Source organism: Poecilia mexicana, unplaced genomic scaffold (genome assembly GCF_051168715.1).
Source record: "Poecilia mexicana isolate PSO_F unplaced genomic scaffold, ASM5116871v1 scaffold_2, whole genome shotgun sequence".
Classification (NCBI taxonomy): Eukaryota; Metazoa; Chordata; class Actinopteri; order Cyprinodontiformes; family Poeciliidae; genus Poecilia; species Poecilia mexicana.
The window spans coordinates 38587782-38602098 of record NW_028263371.1 but is presented as its reverse complement, the minus strand read 5'-3'; the positions used below and the strand labels follow the sequence as shown (position 1 = coordinate 38602098).

General features: G+C 43.6%; 1 protein-coding gene across 2 annotated transcripts; it reads left to right on the top strand.

Moving 5' to 3' along the window:
- The first annotated feature begins 1985 nt into the window (after window positions 1–1985).
- On the top strand, window positions 1986–12543 carry sik1 (salt-inducible kinase 1). 2 transcript variants are annotated; one of them, XM_015003218.2, is made up of 14 exons: window positions 1986–2274; window positions 2686–2885; window positions 3004–3120; window positions 5986–6049; window positions 6347–6508; window positions 6744–6868; window positions 6950–7073; window positions 7171–7391; window positions 7556–7705; window positions 7802–7912; window positions 8305–8527; window positions 8610–8864; window positions 8951–9140; window positions 9607–12543. In XM_015003218.2, the coding sequence occupies exons 2-14, from the start codon at window positions 2733–2735 to the stop codon at window positions 10130–10132; spliced, it is 2421 nt and encodes an 806-aa protein (XP_014858704.2). In that variant the 5' UTR covers window positions 1986–2274; window positions 2686–2732; the 3' UTR covers window positions 10133–12543. The 2 variants fall into 2 exon arrangements, with proteins under 2 accessions (XP_014858704.2, XP_087872203.1); XM_088016077.1 differs by lacking the exons at window positions 1986–2274; window positions 2686–2885; window positions 3004–3120 and adding an exon at window positions 3145–3366.
- The last annotated feature ends 1774 nt before the right edge of the window (window positions 12544–14317 follow it).

Genomic DNA, 14317 nt, shown 5'->3' with positions numbered 1-14317 from the left:
TCTTTCACATTTTTCAAAAACATTAAAAATAACACACATTCCTAACACACACTAAGATTAATCTGCCTCTAAACAATGTGGGAAACCCCAGATGTTGTCATGGTTTGTTCTAACAGGTTAGTTCACACCATCTGAGTTACCACAGATTCTCCAGATGCCTGAAGATGTCACGTTCACATCGGCTCAAACTACAGCATTATGAAGACAACACACACGTCTAGACATCACACTATTTAAGAGGGAGAAATGTTCTGGGTCACAGAGATGAAAGCTCTTCGATGTGAATTGTGCAGAACAAAATGCAAAAGATCTTGTGAAAATACTGACATGGGCCAAAAGGAATGACCCTTTAATCCAGAAGTTTCATGAAAATGCAAGATTGCAGTTTGGAAACTAAAATTTAAGTGCTTGGTCACAATGACCATTGTTATATTTAGAGCAGGAGGGGGGAAGCAAGGTGGAAAATGTCACTACAAATGTGAAATACGGGGGCAGAAGCACCTTAGTTTGTGGGTGTTATGTTGCAGGAGGAACTGGTGTGCTTCGCAAACCTGTGGCAATGTGACAACAGAACATTGTGTCAAAATAAAATCTATATTTGTGTCAAACTAGGAAGTTAAACCTAGGATTCAGAGAGGTCTGTAAATTTGGAAAATGCCCTAATTATTCTGCCAAATAATTTACATAGTGGTTTAAGGAAAATAATGTTTTGGAGAAACCATCAAAAACTCTGGATCTCAGACCCACAGTGTTCATAAGAGGTCTGTGTGAGCAAGGTGTCCTGCAAACCTGACTACATCAGTTCTGAGTGGAAATGTGTATTTACACATCAGGGTTTTAAATGTTTTACACCCATAATAAACTTGCCATTTCCATAAATGTTTGGAAATATTGCAAAATTACTTCATAGGAATGTTTTGATGCTATCTCCATATGTATCTGGGTTAACTCCCTAACTTTGCTAGCATGCATTGCTATCCTTTGCCTATGCAAATCCTAAAGTACAGTGTAGTTGGTGCAAGAACTCATACATCTCTGTGAACTTGGTATTTGTTTTGTATTACTGATTATTTTCCTTGTGCACTAACTGCCTGTTACATAATTGAAACATCCATCAATCCATCCATTATTTATACAGGCTTCTTTTGCAGGTTTGCCAGAGGCCGGTGCACATCTCCAGCTGTCATTGGGCAAAAGGACAAGTGATAGACTGGACAAGCCACCAGTCCATCACAGGACAACCGAGACAAGCAGCACAAACAAAGCATGCACATATATGTCCACCCAATTCAGCAATTTAGAGTAAAGTAACCTAAAAGTCATGTTTTGGACTGTGGGTGGAAGCTGTAGAGAACCAATACATGCCCAGGGAGAAGTTGCAGACTTCATACAGAAACACTCAGGCTGGGATCCAAACCCAGTACTTCCTTGCTGCAGGGTAGAAGCTTTATAACTGCAACATGCACTCTGTAATTATCTTCAGAAAAGCAATATATACACATACATAAAAAATAATAATTATACGTTTATTTGTTTCCTAAGGGTATTTAAATGTTCCTGCATGTGGAGGAATACTTCAGAATAAAAGTTTCAGATTTAAATGTGTTTAATTTGACAATAATTTAGAGTTGGGTAACTGAGAGCAGCGAAACAAACCAGCCTGCTTTCTGTTTCTGTTCCCGCTGAGGATGCGCGCGCTCCCGCTCCGGCGAAGCGCGAGACAGAGAGCCCGTGAGCAGCCAGCCCGGCGGACGGAAACATCACGTGGTGACACATCTTTACGACTGACGTCACCGTTCCCATCTCCAAGCAACCTCTTCATCAGCATTCGCGTCACCGAGCGCCCTAGCCGAGCGGTTGCCCAGCAACCCGTGCGTCGCGCTCGGGTCCGGCCTTGCCTCGCACCCAGCTCGGAGCTCTGACGCGGGTGTGACGTTAATGAGGTGGGTATCAATTTGTTATGGTGGCTGGGGGAGCGAGCGGGGGGAGGAAAGGAAGGAAGGGAGGAGGAGGAGTTCCCTCTGCGAGTGCCGAAGCCCTCAGCTCTGCATTCCGGCGGAGCTTTCAGGCACACACCGACCGCAGCGCAGTCCCGGGCCGAAAGCCTTCCTGTGAGCTCAGAGAGAAGAGCTGAAGGGAAAAGTTGCACCGCGCGTGGTTCCCGCAGTTTTTCCTTCTTTGATGCGTTTGTTTTTCGGAGCTGTGGTGGAATGGTTCACTTTTCGTCACACAACAGTCTGAACTGTGAGAGAAGGCGCTTTATGTCTTTCTAAGGTAAGACTTTATCACTTTTCATGGCTTAATATTTGGTTTATAGTCCGTCGTCGCAAGAAACAAACAAACAATAAAAGTACACAAAATGTGTAAATAAATAATTTGGCTACTTTAGTCATGTGCGATAATTTCTCATTTTACTTTTTAGCCACTTTTAGTTTATTAAAGATTGTTCGGTGTTTGATTTGTGGAATTGGAGTGACTTATAATAAAATATCAGACTTCTTTAACAAAATATGTATATCTATTATGAATAATAATAACATTTCCAATAACAACAACAACAACAATAATAATAATAATAATAATAATATATTTTTGACATCTTTTTCGTTGATTTCCTAGGTCTGTATAGGTTCAATAGAGATTACGGTATATTAAATGAGTAATTGTTTTTGCTCGTTTTTACAGGTACAAGCCTGCCTTTATCTAAGCATTGCTACTACAGTTGGTGCACCATGGTGATCATGACAGACACCAGCAGGGCTGCTCAGCCCAGCCCTGCGCAGGGGAGGCCACTTCAGGTCGGCTTCTATGAGATCATCCGCACCCTGGGGAAAGGAAACTTTGCAGTGGTGAAACTGGCCAAGCACAAAGTCACCAAAACACAGGTCAGCAGCCTTTCTCCTAACATATAATTATTTTAAAATGCATGCCTTTTTTTTTAATTTATATATATATATTTTATTTATTGCATGCTAATTCTTTTTCATGCATTTTATTTTCCAGGTGGCAATAAAGATCATTGATAAGACCAGACTGAGCCCCTCTAACCTGGAGAAAATTTACAGAGAGGTGCAGATAATGAAGCTGCTGAACCATCCCCATATCATCAAGCTCTACCAGGTGTGTGTCGTATCTTATCTCGTCTCTGCTGCGGTTTTGCATGGGGTGCAACAGTACGCGTGCAGATTACTGGAAGGCGTGCAGTTTCTGAGTTTCCCTCTCTATGTTTGGGAGTTTGTATAAGTTTGTGTGGAAAACTTTGCACATTTAACAGTGCTGGACTGCAGAGGCACTGTGCATCATTATTGCACACATCAGGAAATAGCAGTGGCAATAAGTAAGAAGGAAATAAGGGGCATTTGGCATGTAAGTGGTTTTCACCAGCTGGTGGTGCGCTGCTGATTCTCAGAGTACTCTAAATCATAAGTACAGCACAACAGCATTAGTACAATCCTATTTGACCTCGCTCACTATCTCTCTCGCTCTGCGCAAGGACATTTATGGGCACCAGTCGATTGTGGAAACAATGCATTTGTAGCATGTTTTTTTTTTTTATTACATAATGATATGTTGGCTGAAGAAATGTGGGCTTAGGAGCAGTCAGGTGAGTGCTGGTGAAGGAAGTGTGCAGGATCAGAACATTAAGTCCAATTAGCACTTGTTAAAGCCAAGTGCAATGTGTCTGCGCATCACGTGAAAGCCTCCTCACAAAGCGCTGCTTTACTCCTAATCAAATTGAAGACTTAGTGAGAAGAATCCGCTTTTACCATCTCAGCTGACCTTGCAGGCACTTTGGCACACGTCTGGCAACAAACACACAAACAAATACCCCTGGGTAACAAGCAAAACAAGCGCAGTTTTATTATTATTCTCTCTCTTTTCATTTTGCTGCCTTTGTGGATTACTTTATGTCGGATTGTAAGGTCTGAGCAAGACATTATTTCTGGGAATCCCCCCCTCCAAACATTACTTCTCCCCATATGCAGAGGTACATATAAAATCAATATTGATCTATAATCATAATTAGCGGAATGACAGCAATCTAATGTACTTCTTTAGTGTGTTTTTACAATTGAATTAAAAAGTAATTCTCTAATTATCTTATTTTCTTCACCTTGACGTTTCTTCATCAGCAGTTTTATGTGCAGCTGAGAATAATTTTTGCTTACACCCTCCATAGAAAATGCAGAAAATCAAAAAATCATTGTGCATTTCAAAACTGTGATGAAACGATGATGCTGACATGTTGGGATTAATTTTGCACGAGCTGCATCTTAGTTGGATTTATCTGACTGAATAGTTAAAATAACTAGCTCTAGTAAAACACACCGTGGTTTATCTGTATTCACCCAGACATTCACAGCTAACATGAACATGATGTTCATAATTAAGCAGAAATGCAACAACATTTTTTTTTATTTTGATACATAAAATACAGAAACAACACCCACTAATATTCACAGCATATTTTTTTTAAGTAAATCTGCACGTAGCCCAAAAAAACAAAATCTATTTTCTTCTTCTCTTCTCTTTGTAGAGTAGCACAACTCAAATGCCCAGTCTTGACTAGCAAACACTAAGCCCTCTCTGTAAATGGATTGACATGATTCAACCTGTGAGGAATGTGAAGATGATTAATGTCTGAACGCTGAGGCTCTAGCGGGCTGAAGAACCGATTGATGTTCTGCGCGCTTTGTCTCGGAGCAGCTGAAGCAATTTAATTTGGTTAATTAGTCATGAATCTAGTAACTGATGATAAAGGGTGGTGTTACATCACTCCGATGGGTCTTGTGTTTGTCTCTAGCCTCTTTGTGACCTAGCCTCTGGCTGTTGGCTTGATGGAGATGATGCTAGTCACATAATCCTCTCCTTCCTGAACAAAGGAAGGAATCTGGCATAAGGCAGTCTTATGATCTTTGTGTCTGTGCTGTTTTTTTTGTTTTTGTTTTTTTGCTTTGCTGCTGCTTTCTCTCTCCTACCATCATCATGGGAACAAGATCCGTTTTCCCCCCTGCATCATCAACAATAGCTGACCTTTCTTTGTCGTTTCATCCAAGCCCCTTGGGTTCAGAAATACCCCAATGGTGGGGCACTGAGCGTAAACTTAGCCAATCTCCTGTAATGTAAGCAAAAATGGAGGTGAAGGTTTTTCTGTGAGGCTTTTCAAATGTAAAATATGGCTGAATGGGGGCCTTTAAAGCAGCAGGTGTATGACGTTAGCATCACCTCAAGGTGACTGAGCTCCAGAGAATGGCTCTATCTCACAGATAAACACTGTTTTCCTCTTGGTGGACTGAGTATTCACTCACCCCCCCTTTGGTTTTCTAAAGAGTCTGGACAAAATAAAACTCCTCCATTCAGTGGAATTTGGTGACATTCAGTTGAAAACCAGCCGGCGGCATTATCCATACAGGCTCTTTGTCATCTGACGGAAAATTGCTTTGTTGTGCAACCTTTCAGCTGAAACTACTCCGTCCCCGGGGGCCTCAGAGGAAACGGAGGCCCTCTGTGAGCTCCAGGAAAGGACTGGGACTTTTACCGCACGTACGCTGCTTTTAATACAAAAGACAGGCCCCATGTGAGCAAGCCTGTGTGAAACTGTTGCACTTTCTTCGCCAAAAGGAGGCTGGGGAATCGTGAAATGAAACACTAGCATCTGTTGCCAACTGGTACTAGCCACTGGCTAACACTCCCAGTCGTTTAAGTAGCTGGTCTGCAAGTGAATGTTAAGAATTTTAGTTAGGGTTTGTGTTGACGTGTGTAAACTGGTGTTTAAAACATGATAAAAATGCGTTCAGGAAATTGGTCGGCTTATGTAACGCGATGGGAAGGCTTTGGTATTTTTGCAACGAGTGGAACAAGTTTATGGAGAAGTATGTGAAGGAGGTTTTGGTGGTTAGGAAACGTCTCGCGGCTGCACAGGAATTCTTGGAACAAGTTTTACACTTGACTCAGTCATTTAAAACTCGCCTTTCTCTCTCCTAGGTCATGGAGACCAAAGACATGCTGTACATTGTCACAGAGTATGCAAAGAATGGAGAGATGTTCGGTAAGTTCTCATCTGATCTGGATAGTTTGACACGAAACCCTTTGACTTTCATATTAAGCATGCAAAAGTGTGGAATTCGCTTTTAAAATTTCCCAGCTCTGGATAAATATGGAAAAAAGGAAAGTAATTATGAAAAACATTAGAATTTTTTAGGCTTTTTAAAAATTTTCTAAAGAACAAAATCCTAGCAATGCTAATAATAATAAAGTCGTCTATTTAATTTGTCATTAAACGTCATGCTTCATCTCAGATTAGCCACTAAAACGTCCGTTCTCCTTCTGCCCTCTCCCCCTGCAGACCACCTGACCTCAAACGGCCGCATGAGTGAAGACGAGGCACGGAAGAAGTTCTGGCAGATCCTCACGGCCGTGGACTACTGCCACCGGCATCACATCGTTCACCGTGACCTCAAAACCGAGAACCTGCTGCTGGATGCCAACATGAACATCAAACTGGCCGGTAGGTCTGCAACATAAACCGCTCGCTGCTCTCAGATTTACTGGGAAGCAAAGCGCGAGACAGAGTTAATTGGTTTAAGAGTATCTGCAGCCGCTCTGGGATTTCTAAACGGCTATCATTAAATCAGTGCTGATTGAACGTGAACCATTGAGTCTGTTCACTAGGACAGATATTAAGCAGTGAGCATGTTTCTCAGGATGTTCCTCTGATAGACGCGTTTGTTTGTGCCTTGTAGACTTTGGATTTGGGAACTTCTACAACGCAGGGGAGCCTCTGTCTACGTGGTGCGGCAGCCCGCCTTACGCTGCTCCCGAAGTGTTTGAGGGGAAAGAGTACGAGGGGCCACAGCTTGACATTTGGGTAAGCACACAATGGATAAAAACAAAACAGCTAACTGGAAGTTTAAAGCATAAATTAATCCTTTCTGCTTTCTGCTCACAGAGCCTCGGCGTAGTGCTTTACGTTCTGGTCTGCGGCTCTCTTCCGTTCGATGCTCCCAGCCTTCCCGCTCTCAGACAGAGAGTCACCGAGGGACGATTCAGGATTCCCTTCTTCATGTCCCAAGGTACACACCTCCTTTTTTTTTTTTTTGACAAAATCTGAAAGTGAACTACCCAGAAACAGTCGGGCTCATTGCAAGTTTTTTTTTTTACCCTCGACAGACTGTGAAAATCTGATCCGTAAGATGCTAGTGGTGGACCCGGCCAAAAGGATCAGCGTAGCCCAGATCAAGCAGCACCGCTGGATGCTGGCCGACCCATCGGCCGTCCACCAGACCCTCAGCCATTCCCTCACAGAGTACAACTCCAACCTGGGCGATTACAGCGAACCGGTGCTGGGCATCATGAACACGCTGGGCATCGATCGCCAGCGGACAATCGAGGTGAGAAAAAGAGCTTCTCGTAAATATATTTACGCTCTTGCTATTATTACTTGAGGTTCGAGTCCCTCCTTGGAAAAAGTGGCACCACAACATGATGCTGCAGATCAACCAGTCGACTGAAGTGTTTAATTTCCGTCACTAATCTGCTGTTCCTTTTCCCTCAGTCTCTGCAGAGCAGCAGCTATAATCACTTTTCCGCCATCTACTACCTGCTGCTGGAGCGAGTGCGAGAGCATCGCGCTCAGCAGCTGAGCCGTCAGTGTGGGACCTGGAGCCAGAGGCCTCGCAGCACGTCCGACTCCACCGGCCCAGAGGTCAGTGCTCCACCAGGATGTACAAAACTCAGACCTGTTTTCATCTAAAGCTTAAGTCAAAAGCTGATTTATTTTTATTGTTGGTCTGTTCTCTAGGTCATCATGGAGTCCAGTGAGAGTTTTAGAGCTACTCCTTTCTCACTCCCATCCAAAAACACTCCTCCTGTTTACTCCGAGGTGGAGTGCGACCAAGGTGGACTATTCCAGGTAAATTGAAAACCTGACGTCCTTCATCAGCTCTCTGTCATAGGTAGAGGCCATTTATGTTTAGGTTGTATGAATCAAAAGTCCCATTTAAGTTAGAAGATACAGTGTGGACGTTTTTTTGTTTGTCAAAATGTCCGGCGTGGCGACGGGAAGTTTTTAAAAACGATTTTGTGACCACTTAGCTAATATTTTGTCTATGTTTTTGCTAGAAATAAACAACATATACTTTTCAAACAATCAAGTCGGAAGTGCGTTCAAGAAACAAACGACCCGTCGCCGCCCACAACCTTTTCTTGGAATAATTTTGCTTTTGGAGCTTAGAGAGTCTTGACAAGTTGGAAATTCAGCACCCGGTCTCCATCAACAACCGCCTTGCTCCTTCTGCTTTTCAGCGGGTGGTGTTCCCGGTGGAGGCCAGCCTGAACAGACTCCTCTGGAACCGCTCCATCTCACCCAACAGCCTTCTGGAGACCAGCATCAGCGAGGAGGTGCGTCCCAGGGACCTGGAGGAGGAGGAGGCCACGCAGAGCCTCGGGCCCTTGCTTCCGCCCACAACGTCCCGCAGACACACTCTGGCCGAGGTCTCCGCCCGTTTCCACCAGTGCAACCCTCCATGTCAGTATTCATTGTAAGCATGACTACATGTTTCACCCTGCCAGGTCAGGATGTTAAGACTTCCTCTGCTCCGTCTCTGCAGGCATTGTGGTGAGTCCCTCAGACGGAGCGTCGTCAGACAGCTGTCTGAAGTCCTCATGCAGTCCGGCTCCCACACTGCAGTCTGCTGTGGGGGAGATGTCAACACTTCTGGCCTCCAGGGCTGAAGGTGGAGCGGGGCTTCCTGCCAGAGCTCCTCTGGCTCTCTCCTCCCACCTGGTTCCCCAAGCTCAGAGCAGCCTGCCCGCTGTCAGCTTCCAGGAAGGCCGCAGGGCCTCCGACACTTCCCTCACACAAGGTAAGCACTCACACCACCGCCTCCAGAACGACCCGACCTGCCGTGTGTTTGCACCGTGTCACCTTAAGGTTTCTGCGTTCCTGTAGGCCTCAAAGCTTTCCGCCAGCAGCTGAGGAAAAACACGCGCACCAAAGGCCTTCTGGGGCTGAATAAGATCAAAGGTCTGACCAGGCAGGCCGTTCCCCCGCCCACCTCCAACCGCGGCAGCCGAGGCTCCCTCGGCCCGGCCTTCTCTGAGCATCGCAGCATGCTGGAGGAGGTGCTGCACCAACAAAGGTGAGACTCAAAACTTTAATTTGCTTGAAGTTTCTAAGAGGAAAAATGTCCTGCAGAGGAATTCACTGCAAAAAATAAAAAATGTTGCCAAGTATTTTTGGTCTAGTTTCTAGTACACTTAAAATAAGACGAAACTATCTCACTAGAAACTTTTCAGCTTGACATAGTACTAGTACTTTTTCCATCAGTGTTAAGGAACTTAAGGACTTAAGGCAAGCGCCTATATCTTGCTGCAAAGTTACTTGTAAGTTACTTTTGTCTTATTTTATGTTTACCACAATATTTACATGATAAACTAGACCAGAAATACTTGAGTAATCCCAAAAAGTCAATTAAAGTTCTTCTCATTTAAGGAGAAGAAATTGTTCTTAGTTGTGATGTCTGGAAATGTGATCAGTAGAAATTTTAATGGTAGATTTGTATCCTGACTTTAGAGCAGCATCTAATTCTTTGCATCTGTTTCCAGGATGCTGCAGATTCAGCACCAACCTCAACCTCAGGTCCAGGCCCCTCAGACCGGACCTACCCAGAACCCCCTGCTCTTCCTGGCCCAGCAGCAGTCGCCCTCTCCTCCACCCACATCCACGTTCTCCCCTTCCTCCATCTTTGATGCTCCTGCCGTCCAGCCCGCCCTGCCTCCTCCCCCTCCTCCTGCTCAGCAGCCGACTCCGACAGGCTTCTGGCATCAAACCCTGGAGACCTCCTCCTTCTCCGGCTGCTCCTCGCCTACATCCAGCTGCTACTCCTCCTCCCTGTCCCCCGTGGCCTCCGCCGCCTACCTGCTCGAGGCGCGCCTGCACATCAGCCAGCAGCCCCAGCCTCTCCCCTTCGCCGTCCTGCAGCAGCCTCAGTCTGCCGCGCAGGCCCCCTTCCCCGTCCAGTCCAAGCTGGCCATGTGGAGCGTGGGCCCGGCCTCCGGCGCCGACGCCGGCATGCAGGAGCTGGGCCTGGCCGGACAGCAGCAGCTCGGCAGCTGCGTGATGGTGAAATAAAACGGAGGACTGTCCCCAGGAAACAATAGAGCACAACTGAGCGAAAGAAACAAAAAGTTGATGCAAGCGACAAACTGGCACGTGAGCATGTGTCCACTTACGTGTGTTTGTTTTGAGACCATATAAGCTAAAGACTAAGCAATAACCAAACTCTGGATGAGGCGGTGAATTCAGCAGCCAGAGAAGCAATAAGAGCGAACGGCTCTCTTCCAGCTCTCCGACGGACTCACTTGAATGAGATCAGCTGAAAATTTTGACTCGAATTCTGATGCTGTCTAAGTGAACAAGAAGATTCCCTCCTCTGCTCTTTGTTCGACTTCTTCTTTGGTTAATTAAGACCAAAATTCTTCCCCACTTTGTTCGCCTTTCTGGAGACTTTTCTCTGTAGCAGTGCAATGAACATGCAGCACAGCGCGCTGAGCTCGAAAGCGTTCACTGAAGAAGGACTGTGTATCGAAACTGTGACGAATTTTTGTTTGTTTGTTCCAATGCGGGATTGTTTATGCTGCGCAAAATGCTGCTTTTTACCTCAAGCTGCAGGAAGACTGCGATGTAGTAATCGACCAAAACTGCTGAATGTAGAGGTGGTTTTGTTGATTTAGCTCAAGCACAAACAGGTACATCGGGGTGAAGATCCACAGTGTCTTCGTTTGCTGGGCGGCTCCATGTTAGATGCTTTTACTACCTCCTCAGGCAACAGGGTGAAATCACACTAGAGAACACGTTTTCACGTTAGACATGGAAGAGCAGACGCGTTGCTGCCCTGTAGAAATGACAGGTCGTCTCATCCGCCATATTGTGAGTGGCAAATTGGCCTTGGAGAGAAAACTAAGCGAAAATAAGAGAAACACTAAAAGTTTACGTTCAACTAAATTGTTCTTGTATGCAATATTTGTTCACTTAATACCAACAGTGACAAAATAAAATTTTGATTTGATGTAAAAATAATGAACATCAGTGAGCAAATTGACAAGGGTTTTTCTATTATGCTTCACCTAAATCCCTCAGGACAGAACTACCTTCCATACGCTTTTGCCCTCACACTATTGCGACGTTGACCTGCGACCCGGACGCTCCTGAGGCGTCTCCACTTCTGTGTCCTTGTTTTTCACTCCCAGTGTATCAGAGGAAAGCTGGACAGAACAAAGACTGTGGGAACAGTGCAATATTTCACACAGAAGATTGACGGAAAGACAAGGTTAAAAATTACGTGTTTTGCCTGAGGTTTTCCTTCGTTTTATTTATTTTTTTTTTTATCTTTATTTGTGTTTGATCTCGCTTTGCTTGCTGGCCGACCAGAAAAGGTACTCGTTATTTTGCGATCCAATAAACATGATACTGTAGTGATTTAGAGGAAGGCATTTAAAACAACAAACAAACAACTGCTGCTTCATCCTGCAGAGCGCTCGTAGTTAACAGAAAGGAAGAAAATTTGGGGTTTTACCAAAGAGTGAACAGCACAGGTGATCTGTCACAGACACACTACTGACTTTTTCCTTTTATTTTCAAATGCTGTCTCAAGATGTAGCCGGGTGGTTAGCAAACATTTTTATGCGATCTGAAACTCCTGCTGGCCACCAAATCCGAAAGCTACACCTTTTCTTTGTATCTCTAGCTGTTACTGTCAGGACCATGGTTGTGTTCTCTCTTTTTTGTACTTTTTTAGAAAAGAAGAAGAAGAAAAAGGAAATGAAACAAAAAAAAAAAAAAACTAAATATAGCAATACCATTTTGTGAAGGAAGCTGAACTTTATTCAGTGGCTACAACCTTAGTTCAGATGAAGCGATGTGTGTTATTGTGTGTTCAGTTCTTTGTCTCATATCTGTGAAACATCTCATAGGAGAGCAGTGTTCCTCCAGGCTCCTGGACCTGGAAACGTGCAGTGTTGATATTCCAGTTTTTGGTTGATTGCACTCACTCACCACCGACACTTGTGCCTTTTACTCGAACAAACTCTCAATCAGAACCTTCCCTCTCAGATTGTGACTGAAAAAAGGATGATGCATGCTTTCATTCATTCATTCATTGGTCCCTCTGAAAAAATGTTTTAAGCTTGCTGTTGTAACAGAAGCAAAATTTGCACTTTATTTCATGTTAAGGATTTTCTTTCATTTGTTGGTTTCTCATGATGGAAGGAAAAAAAAACTGTCCAACACTAAGAATTGTGATGCAAATCAATAAGATGATCCTTTGGATAAAAACTTCAGATAATAAGAAGTATTTCCTGTTTGTTTTTTAAAATTGTTACTTGACTGAGCATGATCACGTCTTTATGTGTGTGTGCGTGTGTGTGTGTGTGTATAAGTGAAGAGGAGGACCAGAAGGACGAAGGAGAGAGAATATTTGTTTAAGAAAGACTGTTTATTTATGTGGCTATTTATTTAAATAAAGTTCACTTCCTGAAGTATGAGCCGTGGTCTCTGCATTTTTCTATATCAGATGTTTCAAATGATCTTCTGTTTTTTATTTGCTTTGGGATGGAGTGAAGAGTGACTAAATGAAACCTATCTCTGTCATCCCCAGGCGTAAACAGGAAGCAATGGATTTCTCATTAAACTTAAAAAGAAACTGCATACAGTGGATGTAAAGGAAAAGGAATAGCAGTAGTTAAAAAATGTTGCAAGTCATTTCAAAACTTTTCCAAAGTATTAAGTGACCTGTACCCTGTACAGTTAACTTAAGAAATTAAAAAAGGAAGAATGCAATAAAATACATGACTTTAGATTCATCCAAAAACATTGAATGTTTGAATCCAATCCAATCAACAACATATTCATTAAATGCTAAGCACGTTTTGTCAGCCAGTTTTTTCTCATTTCCCCCTGAGTAGATTAATAAAAAAGGGTTTGGGATACATTAAAGTTCTAAACCAGCATTTTTACATACACAGAATTAAGTAGGGTTCAATAGTTTATATTAGATTGTCAGGAGTACCAAGAAATGCAGCACTGGTAATTTTGTGAAAAATAATTCTTAATGGATGTTTTTTTTCTTCTTTTTATCCCCTGCCATATAAACGTTCTCAAATTAAAGACAGGAAATGTGTCAATTTTTAATAAAGAAAAAAAATATTCTACTGCAATACAAGATTAATTTACTGTGTTTTTGACACGTCACGTCTTCTTAATACACAAAAAATGAAACAAGTGGTGCAGAAGGATCACAAGTTACTGGCATTAGCCCTCGGTGTTTCCTGTAAATGGATCTCTCCCAATCCTCTTCCAACGAGGCTCGCTGATGACAATGATGCATCTGACCCCGGCGACCTTCCCGCTGATCCAGGACAGGTGTCTGACAGGAAGAGCTATGCGCTATGCGGGAGTCAAATGACGCAACGTGAGGAACTGAACGACCCGCCGCAAACCGAGTCGACTCTGCTGCGATGCCCGGTCGCTCGCTACTATCCCCTCATTGATGGGGGTAAGAGATGCATGTTTAAAGTTTGCGGATTTCCCTCATGACACACATTTAAATTGTTGCAAGCCAATATATGAGCCGCCCGCGCAATATACGTCTCGACATTTGGCTCATGGCTGCCTGCCGGGCAGAAACCTCGGCCTGACAGGAACGTTAATGACCAGCTGGCACAGACATATCAGCCCTCAGCTGCTGCCCGCTGCTGATCTGGTATCAGCCGGCCGACGTGCTCCACATAACACAGAGATATAGTTCAATGCAAGTAGAACATCTCTGCAAAGTATCTGCAATGCAAATCTCCCGAGGAATTCTGTTGAATCTTTCTGACGTCAGTTTCGCGGTGACGAGAACTCATCCCATATGTTTGCTTCCCGAATGCTAATGCTAATGCTAATGCTCAGGCGCTCTCAGTTTAAAGCAAACCAAGATCTGGTTTTTGAGCACAGATTGAAAGTTTTTGCAAAAAAACCCCCCCAAAAACTTAAAAGTTAACTCCAGAAATAAAATCCGTAAAAAATATATAAATTATTATTAATAATAATAATAATAATATGTGTTTTTATCCAGACCCTTCTGAGCAGAGACTGTCTAGAATCATCTTACCCTTCAAAACCATTTCCCAGTTTGGCTTCATCAGCTTTAAACATCAGTTTTCTTTGCAAATCAATTCAAACTCTTTGGACAATAACTTGCTTATCTTGCCAAATATCCCTGATTTGTCATAGGTTTGGACTTTGACTGGGCCATTCTAACACACTGATCTAAAG